This window comes from Mustela lutreola, chromosome 5 (assembly GCF_030435805.1).
Source record: "Mustela lutreola isolate mMusLut2 chromosome 5, mMusLut2.pri, whole genome shotgun sequence".
NCBI classification, from domain to species: Eukaryota; Metazoa; Chordata; class Mammalia; order Carnivora; family Mustelidae; genus Mustela; species Mustela lutreola.
Window position 1 is genome coordinate 106,630,592 of NC_081294.1, and position 12,853 is coordinate 106,643,444.

Here is a 12,853-nt window from a genome sequence, read left to right on the forward strand (position 1 = left end):
GGATATCTGTAACTGCTTGGGCTCCTTCTAGCTTGCAGACCCTTGTTAAAGGTCTTTAACATCTTGTCCTGTGTTCTACTAAAACAGCAGCCACCTCCCCAGTCGGTTCCCACGTGCATAATGACAGAACCTCCTCCTCGAGCCTTTCCTGTGTCCTGGGAGCCACTGCTGGCTCCTGTCTTGTTCCTCTCTGTGGGCCTCTTCATCGACAGTGTGATGCCAACTTCCCATGACCTGAAAAGCTCCAGCCAAAGTCTCATAGACTTTGGGCCATCTACCCTCTTTTCTCCAGGCAGTTCTGGGGCCCTTGCTTGGTGTCTTTGTGGTCCCCGGGGCCTCTCTCTAGCAGAGGGGGGAGGACTCCACCTTCTGTGTCCTGTTCTTCTTCATTCTGCGTATTTATGGAAGGGGCAGGAAGATGCAGACCCCAAACAGCCTCACCCGGGCCCATGCTGGGGTTACAGTTCCATTTCCGCACACCTTCTTCCCACCCAGGGCCTCGAAGTACCCAGGGGCTGCATCAGAATGGTTCACCTAGTGGGTGTTGTGCTCAGCTCATCGGGCCAGAGCTCCTTCTTCGGTTAAAGGAAGATTTTTCTCCCAGGGCCCCGGTCCTTCCCTACAATTGGTGTGCAGTCTGTGTGTGAAGCCATAGGCTTGTAGGACCCTGAAAATCAGTAAACGTGGCTGGAGGGAGTAAGAAGTATTTCCTAACAAACGCGGGGTGTCCGAATCGCATTAGAGCAAGGCAGGAGAGCTGTGTGTTCAGGCTGGATAAGATTTTGAGCTATCTATCATGATTTTATTCATTTGTCCTCCCTTCTTTGCACTCAGGCAGATAATAGCTGACTCGGTTCCTGCCTCACGGAGGCACAGTGTAAGTTCTGGAAACAGGGGCCTGCACAGCCATGGGGGTGGGGGTTGTGGGGTGGGATCCCAGGAGGGACTGCGGGTGTGCGCATTTTTTTTCTTTGTTGCATTTTCTGTTGGCTGGAGAAATGAGACCCTGGCATTGGGAAATAAGTTACTATAGAAAGAGAAGGCAGCTATTCCTAAACCTTGAGCTTACGGACTGGGACTCTTGCCAACTCGCCCATCGCTGCCCCTTTCTGTTCCTCCAGCAGGCGACAGGCTGGGCTGGTGCTCTGACCAGGCATCTGGCAAGACTCAGACCTTTTGTCCTGAACCCCAGAACAGGTAGCCTTGACCACGACTGACTTCATACGGAGCTTTCTTTTCCATTCCAATAATCACCCAGTGAAACAGCTTTAATTGGAAAGCATTCAGTAAACGGTGCTGAGTTTTTCCAGGACCTGAAACTTGAGAGGGACGTGACCAAATTGTCTGCAGAGAAGTTGAGCGCTTGTAAGGTCAAAAAACAAGAGTCCTTCAAGAAAAGTTCTAATTATATAGGGCAGAGCACTGTATTTCCTGCTTTGTAATTGTGACGCATGGTATGCTTTGGTTTTTAAACAACACCTAATCTTTAAAATGACTCTGCTGAGAAGCCCAGCATTTTTTCCCCAGAATATGTCCACTGTGTATATTAAATTGACTAAACATTCAGAAGAAGGAGTACAAATCAGACCCAGGAGAATGTATTGCTTGAATGTAAGTAGGAGGGAGGGAGATGTTACCGATACTGAAAATACACTAAAATTCTGATGAAAATACCAGATCCAGCCCCATGCCAGTCTCTTAGGAACACTCCAACTGTTGAAAATAAAATGGAAAAAAGCGATTACTTGCTGGCATCAGCATCTAATTGTTTAATGAACATTACATGGCCCGGATCCTATTACTAATGTTCATCTTCTTCCACGTACGTCCACGGATGAAGGAAAGTTCTTTTTTGGTTGCAAAGTGGCCTTCAGAAGTTGGACACTCTGAGAGATGACAAACAGGCAACATCTTTTTCTTCTTGCTCACAAGTAAATTTCTGGCAGTTTTTGACAGGTCATAAACACACATGAAATGCTAAACTTAGTGAGTTGTTAGATGCTTTTCTTAAAGTTGAAAAACATTTTTAAAATAAATTTTCCTTATGTCTCCTTTTTTCCACATTCTCAACTCTGACATTCAAGTGCACTTCACGAACTGATGTGTAATAACATTTGAAAACCAAATTCAAAAAACCTTCATGAATCCAGACTCCACTCTTGGAGAATTTCTAAGGTTTTAGGCTAGGGGACTAGAAGGAAATTTATCTTAGCATTCTTAAGGATAGACAGATGAATACTTTAAGTAAGATAATTAAGAACAATGTTTATTTAATTAAGAGAAATTGTCCTGTGTCTTAGATATCCCAGGCAGTGAGTTACTTTGAAGCTGTCCTTGCCTGGGTCTTTTTGTTAGAGCAGTGAAAGTCGTTAGACCCTTCTGAAAGGGGGCTTATCCATTCATGTCCCTGACATCTCTCTTTCCTTGAGTATAAATGGCTGTCAGGACACAACTTATCAAATCCTTTTTGTTGGCTCCTTTTCCTCACTTGCTACTTAAAACGTGGACTTATGGGGGCCTGGGTGGCTCAGTGGGTTAAGCCTCTGCCTTCTACTCAGGTCATGATCTCAGGGTCCTGGAATCGAGCCCCACATCGGGCTCTCTGCTCAGCAGGGAGCCTGCTTCCCCCCCCGCCCCCCATCTGCCTGCCTCTCTGCCTGCTTGTGATCTCTGTCTGTCAAGTGAATAAATAAAATCTTAAAAAAAAAAAAAAAAAGTGGAGTTACTTAGGATTCCATCCATGGACCTCTCTGTTCTCACTCTCTGTAAACTGACTGGGTAATAACCCCCAAAGCTTTCCTTGATTCAGTGGAGCTAATGCTTACATTTGTGTCTTCAGCCCTGACTTCTTCTGTGGGCTTCCTCATGTGCCCCCTGCCTGGCGGGTGACCTCGCAATCTACTGCTAGTTTAGCCATAAACCTGCACATGTCCTTCCTTCCTCTCTCCCTCATCCATCCTGATTCTATATATGACTTTCCCCATCCACTCTGTCTCTTCCCACAGTTGCCAACTTATTCCTGCTGTCACCATTTCTTGTTTGGATTTCTAGAACCATCTATTAACTGGGACTTCTGCTTCCTGTCTGTTCCCCCGACTGAGGCCACTGGGTCCCTTCTAGAGTACAGATCTGAACGTGTCATCCTCTGCTAAAATCCCTTGATCCAAATTCTGTAGACTGACAAGGGCCTTCATGATAGAGACCACATTCACCTCTCAGCGTAATCTTCCCTCCCCATGCACGCAGATGGAAGGTACTACGTTTGCATTTTCTGTTCCCTGTGCTTAGAGTACCCTTGTCCCTCACCCCTACCATCTCCTCAATTTCTTAAGCTCTCTTTTGGCCAGGACATCACTTCTGCTAGGAAGCATTCTCTGCCTTCCCAGGACTGCATGAGGTACCTGTCCCATGTGCTATGTATTCCCTGGTAATTTCCATGTCACAGCACTTAACACGCTGAACTGTGACAGCAGATTGACTTATCAGTTTTCTCCAATGAACCATCAATGCCTTTAAGGAGAGATGTGTCCTGTTCACTCTATCCCTAAAGATCAGTTCATTCCAGATACTCTATGAGTATTTGAAGGATGAATGAATATAGCCCTCCCTTAAAGATCTGTTTCTTAGTTTCCTGATTCTAAATTCTGAACAGGGAGAATCTCGGGCCAGTTTCTATCCCTGATCCAATGAGCTGAGTTAGGGGTATGACAGTAGGGATGGACTCTCTTAGAACGGAGTGGGCAGGGGGGAGCAATGGGTAGCATGCTTACTAGAGGGATACAGTGTCCTTCACTGAAACAATAAAACTGCATTTCATTTTAAAAAATCATACATTTTTCACTTATTCATAAGGGCTCCTCCTATTAGCCCATTATAAAGAAGTGAAACTATACTTTCATTATAACACATAAAATAAAATAATGTAATCACTTCTTACTATTAGTCACTCACTCACCCATCCATCCATCCATCTATCCACCTCTCCATCCATTCACAAATATTACTAACTATTAAGGGCTAAGCTCTGGGCTAGGTACTCAGTAGACAGTGGAAAATAAAATGGATCCTTGTTTTCAGGGTGCTTACTTTAAAACACCATAGACACCAATGTCTAATTGTCAATTATGAAATGTACTATAATACAAAAGAATAGAGTGATCTGAGAAGGAGTTATGCGGGGGGAGGGTGATTCTAGCATGGTGGTCAAGGAAGGCTTCTCCAAAAAAGATGAAAACATTTAACTTAAGATTTGGCTTTTGGGGGAAGAATGATGGGCTGGCCAGCTGAGGTGGAGTAGACAAGAGGACAAAAGTAGCACTGGAGAATCTCCAAGGAATTATTATGACAGTCTTGGCCAAAGGCTAGGGCACCCGTGATGGAAAAAGGCAGATGGATTCAGGGTATTTTTGGAAGTAGAATAAATCATACTTCCGATAAGCTGAATGTAGGGGTGAATCAGAGGAAGGTACCAAGAAAAATAGTTGGTATAGAGGTTAAGCACATGGCCCCTGAAGGCAGATGTCTGAGTTTAAATCCCTATTTCACCATTACACCACTGCGTGATCTTGGGCAAATTATTTCACCTTTCTGTGCATTTGTTTCCTCATCTATAAAGTGGATGACAGTAACAGCAGTACCTAACAGATTTGTTAAAAGGATTTAATAGGTTACTAAATGGAAATATTTCAGACAATACCTGGCATATTCATAGGTTTTCTTGCTGAGGAAAAATAGGTAAATTTCCAGATGTCTGATTTCAGCAATGGAGTAATTTAGGTGACACTGAGGTGGGGAAAACTAGCAGAGGAAGCAGTCTTGGCAGAGCAAGGATCAGAGTTCAGCTTTAGATAAAATTTTGAGATTGCTACAGACCCTTTTTGGCATCTCTGGATAGAAATCTCATCTCAGGAGAGATGCTTGGGCTGGAGACGTCAGTCTGTGAAACTTCAAAATACAGGCAGTATTTATAGACTGGAGAATGGAAAAGACAAGGAAATGTGTGTAAAGTAGGTGTGCAAGGTGAGTAAAGTGTAAAAAACGGGGCCAGGGATTGAGCCATGAGAGTTCACAAAGCTGAGGAGAAAAAAAAACCCAACAAATGACTTATGCTCAGTGCTGTTATTCATGTGCGTTAGACTAGGGGAAATAGAAACATCTAGTATGATTTGAACATAATGAATACTGAAACAAAGGACTTTCCTCCCATTTCTATTTTAGTGGAGCCTGAAGATCTAATTCTGTTTAGTCTTGTTCCGTTGATTTTGTGCCTTCTTCCATTACTCACTGGAGCCTCCTCATCCAAAGACTTAAAAGAAAGCATGGGATAAATCTGGAGATTTCTCTGGTTTTGGTTGCTGGATCTTAAATGGTGAGGACATGAACCAGATGGTGAACATGAACCAGATAATTCAATGTCTTTTAAGTTAAGAAGTGTGGACTTGATAACAAGGGGCCACTAAAAGGTAGTAAGCAAAAATGATGCATGACCATTTTGCACTTTAGAAAGATCACTCTTGAATGATGGAGTATGGAGAATGGAGGGGCACCTGGGTGGCTCGGTGGGTTAAAGTCTCTGCCTTCGGCTCAGGTCATGATCTCAGGGTCCTGGGATCGAGTCCCGCATCGGGCTCTCTGCTCAGCAAGGAGCCTGCTTCCTCCTCTCTCTCTCTGCCTGCCTCTCTGCCTACTTGTGATCTCTGTCAAATAAATAAATATAATCTTTAAATATATATATATATATATATATATATATATATATATATATATATGGAGAATGGTTTGGAAGGGAGCAAACCCAGAAGGTCAGAGACCAATGGTGTATCTGCAGCAGCAACCCAGGACAGAAAAGGCCATGGGGCAGCAGAACTATTTAGACTGGAGTGATCATCACGAGGAGGAATGGAGGGGAGTAGGTGCTTGACTAGATACAGTGGCGGAGAGAGAAAATGACACCCAGGCTTCTGGGTTGTTTCCAGACACATCTGTGCCTTTAAAACATTACATTTTTCCTAATATGTACTTCTGCTTCACACAGCATTCTCAGCGCTTTCTGTAGTGATAACCCTTTAATTTTCGACTATGTTCTCCTCCTGTCCCCTGATGAATGCACACAGTCATTAAGTAGCTCACATGGAAAATAAAGATGCAGATTTACTTCATTTGGGCTCAGTTCTCCAGGCCCTAGGCCCAGGTAGAAGAAACAAATTCTACTACCCAAACCACAGAAGCAAAAATCCTCCAAACAAAGAAAATACTCCAGTGACTGACTTCGTCTCTGTATCATCTGGCTTAACTAATACTTGATGTGTTAATATGCTAGGCCTTATTTGCAAAAGAAAATAATTGAGGTCATCATTGTGACAAAGAGCCCATGTTTCAAATAGCAATATTTTTGTAATGAATAAGAAGTCCCTTGACAAATTCTGTAAACCCCATTTGGATCTCTCTTAATGGGGAAGATCTCTTAATGACCTAGCTCAACACTGCCAGCTGCATGCTGACTTGATGGGACTACAAGGACCCAGAGGAAGGCATTTTTACCGCTAGATGTCTTTCCCAGTCTTGTCATGTCAACACTTTTCACAATGACCATATTCATCATTTGCTTCTTCTCACTCTACCCAGTACCTTTCCTTTTAGTCTCTTTTGAACCTACCCCTATCCAACACCCACCCAAACTGCTCCTCAAGATCATCAATGATTTTTCTAAATTTGGTGGACAAGTCTCAGTCCCCATCTTTTATGACCCATCAGTCACATTCACTGCAATTGCTCCCTCTTCCTTGATACACATTTTTTCATTTGGCTTCGAGGATGCCACATTCTTTTGATGTCCTCCTGTTGCTTCCTTGCTGTTTCTCTCCATGATCTTGTAGTCTTCAGAATGTCCTTGGGTTCTGGTCTCAGTCCTTTTCTCTACAACTTAAACCTATGGTGATTTCATTTAGTCATATGGTTTTAAATAACATCTCTATCCTCTTTATGACTCTTCAATTTGTAGCTCCTGAACTCCAACTCAACGTCTCCTACTTGGCTGTTAAATAGACATCACAAACTCAACGTGTCAAAACAAGGAACTCCCAGACTCACCTTAAAAGCTGTTCTACTCATAGTCTTCCCCACTCAGTTGCTGGAAACTCAATCCATCCGGTAGTCATGCCAAAAAAAAATCTCAAAGTTGTCCTTGCCTTCTCTTTCTCTTACAGCCCACATCTAATTAGCCAAGCAGTCTGGTGGGTAGTACCCACAGATTGAGTCCAGTCTCTTCTTACTACTTCCATTGTTACCATCCTAATCCATCTGAGCCACCACCACCTCCTGGCTAGGTTACTAGAACATACTCCCAACTTGTCTTCCTGCTTACACACGTACCCATCCTCAGTACCACAGCTCAAACAGTACTTTTGAAAAGTAATCAGTGACATCACTTCTTTACTCAAAACCTTGAAATGGCTCATAGTAAAAGCCAAAGGTTTGCAAATGCCTGTCAGCTCTTACCTGGTTTGCTCCTACCCCTCAGTTCACTGACCTCATCTCTTTTACGTTCCACCTTGCTCACTCTGCTCCAGAGACCCTGGCCTTTTTACTATTTCTCAGACACATTAGACAAGCCCTTCCTTAAAACTGTCGCTCCACCCATACTCTATGTCTAAAATGCTCTTTGTCGGGTATCTGGAAGGCCAACCCAACACTCTTTCAAGTCTTTATTCAGATGTCATCTTCACAACGAAGCCTACCCTGACATATTTAATACTGTCATGTGCCCCCAATCCCAGCACTCCCAGCCCCTTTGTCCTGCTTTACTTTTTTCTTTTTCCATAGTGCTTGTCACCCTCTACTATATTATGTAACCTGCTTATTCATCAGGTTCATTGCTAATTGTCTCCCCTGCTACAATGTAAGTGACACAGGGGCAGTGTTTCATTCACTGATACATCATAAGTTCCAGGAGCAGTTCCTGGAACAAAGGAGATACTCAGTAAATACTTGGTGAATAAAGAAATGACTATATCCTAGACACCTGTCCTTTCCAGCTCACACCTTCAGCATAAACTCTGCACAGTATTCTGGTCTTGTCCTCAGGATGGAGAATGAATAGACTGAACATTGTCTGCTCAGGGTTTGTCCTCCCTGGAACACTTTGGTTCTCTTCCTCCTCATCTCCATGGGAACCTTGCTCTGACCCAATTCCTCATGCCCTTGAAACTGAAAAAAATGAGTGGCTCCATTAAAAAAAAAAAAAAATGGAGATTCTTAAATTAAAAGCCAATCCACCAATAAATCTGATTTAGTTTATTAACACCTAGAGGATATACGAATGGTGGCTAGACTTTTATAGCAAGAGGGAAGGATAAGGAATAGTAGGAAATCCAAGCAAAGGGCCGGGATCGGAGCTGTATGTTCAGAGCTTAACATAAGGGCACTGGAAGAGAGGAGAGGGGCATGGCTGGTAGGAACAGATTACCTCATGGGGTAGCCACTGTAAGACACTTATGTGCTTACTCTCCAAACGTTCTGTGGTACCCCTTCAATACTGCTGGCAACTAGGATAGCCTGGAGAAAACTGTGCCAAGAATTCTCAGAAAACACCCACTGAGTAAGAAATGCCTGGGGTAGGAATGTAGAAACTGACCGTTCCTACTAGAGCTTTTTGAAGGTTCCAGGGTATTTCCATAGTGCTCTCCAATACTGGTAACCCTAACAATAGGATCAACAGAGTTAGGGTGAGCTTTTATTTAAGTACTGAACTTTTTGCATAATTATTCCTCAGAAACTCTTTTATCTCACACAGCACTGAATTGCTTAACCTTGGTCAAAATGAAATCAACACATTCATGCTTTCATTCTCTTTGGGTAAATACCTAATAGTGGAATTACTGGATTATATGGTAATTCTATTTTTAATTTTTCGAGGAACCTCCATAGGACTGTTTTCTACAGTGGCTATACCAATTAGCATTTCCAAAGAAAACAAAACCACTAATTTGAAAAGATATATGCTCCCCTATGATTACTGCAGCATTCTTTACAATAGCCAAATTATGGAAGCAACTCAAGTGTCCATCCATAAATGAATGGATACAGAAGATAGATAGATAGATAGATAGATAGATAGATAGATAGATATACAATGAAATATTACTCGGCCATTAAAAAAAAATGAGATTCTTGCCATTTGCAACATGGATAGACCTAGAGGGTACAGTGATGAGTGAAACAAAGTCAGACAGAGAAAGACAAATACCCTGTGATTTCATTCATGTGGAATTTAAGAAACAAAACAAATGAACAAACAAACAAAAAGAGAGACAAACCAAAAAACAGACTCATAAATTCAGAGAACAGCTGGTGGCTGCCAGAGGGGTGGTGGGTGGGGGATGGGCGAGAGAGAGAAAGGGGATGAAGAGCACACTTAGAGTTATGGTGACGAGCACTGAGGAACAGGAGCACAGAGTGACATACAGAATAGGGAGGCAGGGGTGGAAGAAAGGAATCAACACAGAAAGTACCAAATCCTAGTGCAGGGCACACAGCAGGCATTCAACCACCGCTGGTTCTTACCTCCCCCCTTTCTTGTTCTCCTTTGGTACCACCCCCAGCCTCCTTCGAGATGACTATTTTCCATGTCTGTCTCTCTCGTGGTGTATCTGTATTTCTTCTTATTTGGCCCCACATGTCAGATTGGCTTGCTTACTACAGCCTGAATCATTTGATTTCCTGTCCATGTTCCTAACCTTTCCAGCTCCTTTTGTATCATTTCTCTGTCATTCCTGCTGTTTACAATACCTCTCAATTTAAAGCCATCTGCAAATCTCATCAACAAACCACTGACTCCTTCTCCCCCCAGTCACAGGACATGTTGAATAAAACAGGACCTAACACCGATCTTCTTCCTTGCATTTGAGGCACCACGACACTGGGTTACTTTAAACTGCAACCATTTAAAAAATACACCTACATTATTATTACACATTACTCCCAGACTAGGCAAATCTAATATATGAAAATCAGGATTAATAATTTTTTAAATTTACTATTCACTGTATAAGAAATTTAATTATTTATCCCCTTAGTCTTCTTTCCTAGCCTACTTAAAATATCCTTTTGCTTACAAAAAGAAAAAAAAAATTAGTCAACTTGTCAAGGCTACTTATATCCTTGAATATAATAAGTACTTAGTGTCCGGTAGCCATTTCAGTCTACAAGAAATTGTTGGGTTTTTTTTTTTTTTAAGATTTTATTTATTTATTTGACAGAGATCACAAGTGGGCAGAGAGGCAGGCAGTGGGGGGGGGGGGGTGCAGGTGCCCTGCTGAGCAGAGAGACCGACAGGGCTGGATCCCAGGACCCTGGGATCATGCCCTGAGCCAAAGGCAGAGGCTTTAACCCACTGAGCCACCCAGGTGCCCCAACAAATTGTTTCTTAGTAGAGTTTTAGGAAGAAAACTGAAGTTCTTCCATTTTAATAGTAAGCTTCTGAGTAGCCCACCAGTTTTCTCACTGCTGATTCACTGGATCTTGGCTTCAACTTTTCTCACCCGTTTTCCTGATATACTCAAAATGTTTTCAAATTCTAGCTATTCTTCCTTCTTCAAAACCTTTTTGAGCTCCTTCTATGTTCCAAGCACTGCTAAGGCACAATGAAGAAAAGAGTCTCCATCCCCCAGGAGCTCTTAATCCAGGAAAGACCATGAAAGGAAATAACACTGTCGAGCAGCTGACATGGTCAGGATGGGCAATGCGCTATCCCCTTTAGGCCACATGGAAACCCCATCTTACAGCTAAGAAAACAGGGTTTCAGTGAAGTTCACTAATTGGACTTTTATGCAGAGGATGAATGGAGAACTCACAGGGGAAACACAAATGGCCTAGAGACATAAGGGGAAATACTCAACCACAGTAGTTATCAAACACATGTTAAATAGATAAACAGGCTATTTGTTACCTCTCACGGGGTGAAGGCGAAGAGAACCAGAGAAACTGGGGAGGTTGCAGTCATGGAGGCTCCCCCACGTAGGGGGGCACAGGAGATCAAGTAGGGTGGGCTTCCTGAGAAGCAGTTTGATAGAATGTAACAAGGACCATTAACAGAGGAATTTACCTTCATGTCCATCGCAAGGGAATGAAATACACAGTGCTGCAGACAATGAAATTGCCCACAGCCTTTGAAAATCATGTAGAATAAGGGATGACCTATAAGATTTTCTGAATAGTAAATGAGAAAGCATATTACAGAATGGAACATACTATGGGATTACAATATATACAGGATTGTCTATGTGTTTGTATAAAAAAACAGAAGACTGAAAACACAGATGCCAATATGTTAACAGACGTTATTCAGAAGAGGTGGGGTTTTTGGGTAGGTTTCACATTTAATAATAATAATTAAAAGAAACCAAACACATAAAACTCTTCATACACTCAGATCTGGTTTTTCCTCTGCCTTGCCATAAACATCAATGCAGATTAAGAATCCAATGGCTTGCTCAAAATCACCATTCAGTATATTGTGTTAAGCTGGGCTTGCTAACTCTGACATCCATGGTCTTTCTACATTCCCTCCAGCTTCTTCCCCAGAACCCCAGGGACATCATTTCTAGAGTCCCTTTCTCTTGGGTTCTTTTTCCTCCTCATTTTTGCACCAACTATATCCCTTTACACTGTTTTCGAAATATATTGACTAAATCTATTGACCTGTTTTAGCAGTAGTCACCCTGGGAATTGGCTGTTTTACGTAATACCAACCAAATCGTGTTCACTAAATGTGAAAGGCAATTTCCCCCCTCCTGGAGAAAACTGGGACGCATATCAGACACAAGCTGAGAGTCTTCAGATAAGTCGGTTTGCTTGTGCATTTAACATAAAACTGAAATCTGTTTGGTCTTAACTGTGATATTTGGACAATATCATACTTTCTTCAATCCCAAAAAATTTCCTTTTTCAAAATGTGAACTCTTAAAAGCACCATCTTCCCCAAAGTGGGATCTGAGGAACCAATCCTTCATTGTATTTATAAATGTTAATTTTTTCCTTTTGTTTTCACTTGCTTACTCAAAAAGTAGAATAAATAGAATAGCTCTGTCTCACTTGGAAAAGAACAACTTTTGGAGCCTCAACTTGGCTGCATTAAAAATTAGAAATGTCTTTGATGATGCGCAGCTGTCTTCATGTCTTCATCACAGATGTCTCATGCATTCCAGGAGGCTGACTAATGTACCTGGAGAAATGAAGCATGCTTTCTCACTCTTTGTCTTGAAGCTCTTGTCTGACCAAGAAGGGACTAGCTTCTCCTTGCTCTATACCTAGGAACTGAATTACAAACTGCTTTTGAGTAAAGACAAATCCTTATATTCCTCCCCAGCACTCTCCTTCTTGTTGTCATATATGCTTGTCTCCAACACATTTTGCCACACTCGGTGATCTGGCGGGTGCCCCTTTATCTCAATGTTCCTCCTACGGAGAATCACTTAGGACGAGATCCCAAGATAGTGAAACTTCAAAGCTTTCCTAGGGACAGCTGCTATTAGTGCAAAGGAAAAAGAGAGCGAGAGCACAGTTTATTTCATAGTCTACCATCCACTGAAGGACGTCACACTAAGAGTCCCCAAACAACCCTAAGACCAAAGTCGAATCTCTGAGCTCAGCAACTAAGAAACAAAAGTTCTGGAGATCTCTGTTGTGTGGTTCTCAGCGTTAGAAATCCAAAGAATTGTCTTTCCTCAAAGGACTTCCATTATCCTACAGTAGCAACTCTTCTTCCCTGCTCTCTGGCAAAAAGCATGCAATCACTACCTCTGCCTCAATTTCCCCAGGAACCTTTCACCTAGAACCCAGAGTTCATATGCAGTTA

The 12,853-nt window shown here is 42.4% G+C and overlaps 1 protein-coding gene across 2 annotated transcripts in view; it reads right to left on the reverse strand.

The window, feature by feature from the left end:
• Positions 1-12,853, reverse strand: part of MTX3 (metaxin 3) — a 36,643-nt gene that overhangs the window by 9,339 nt on the left and 14,451 nt on the right. The window contains exon 8 of one of the 2 annotated variants that reach the window (XM_059175335.1): positions 10,254-12,523. The exons of the other annotated variant lie outside the window; for it this stretch is intronic. Within the exon in view, the coding sequence (XP_059031318.1) occupies positions 12,471-12,523 (53 nt within the window). The 3' untranslated portion in view covers positions 10,254-12,470. Of the gene's footprint in view, positions 1-10,253; positions 12,524-12,853 lie in introns of those variants that run through there. 2 annotated transcript variants of the gene reach the window in all.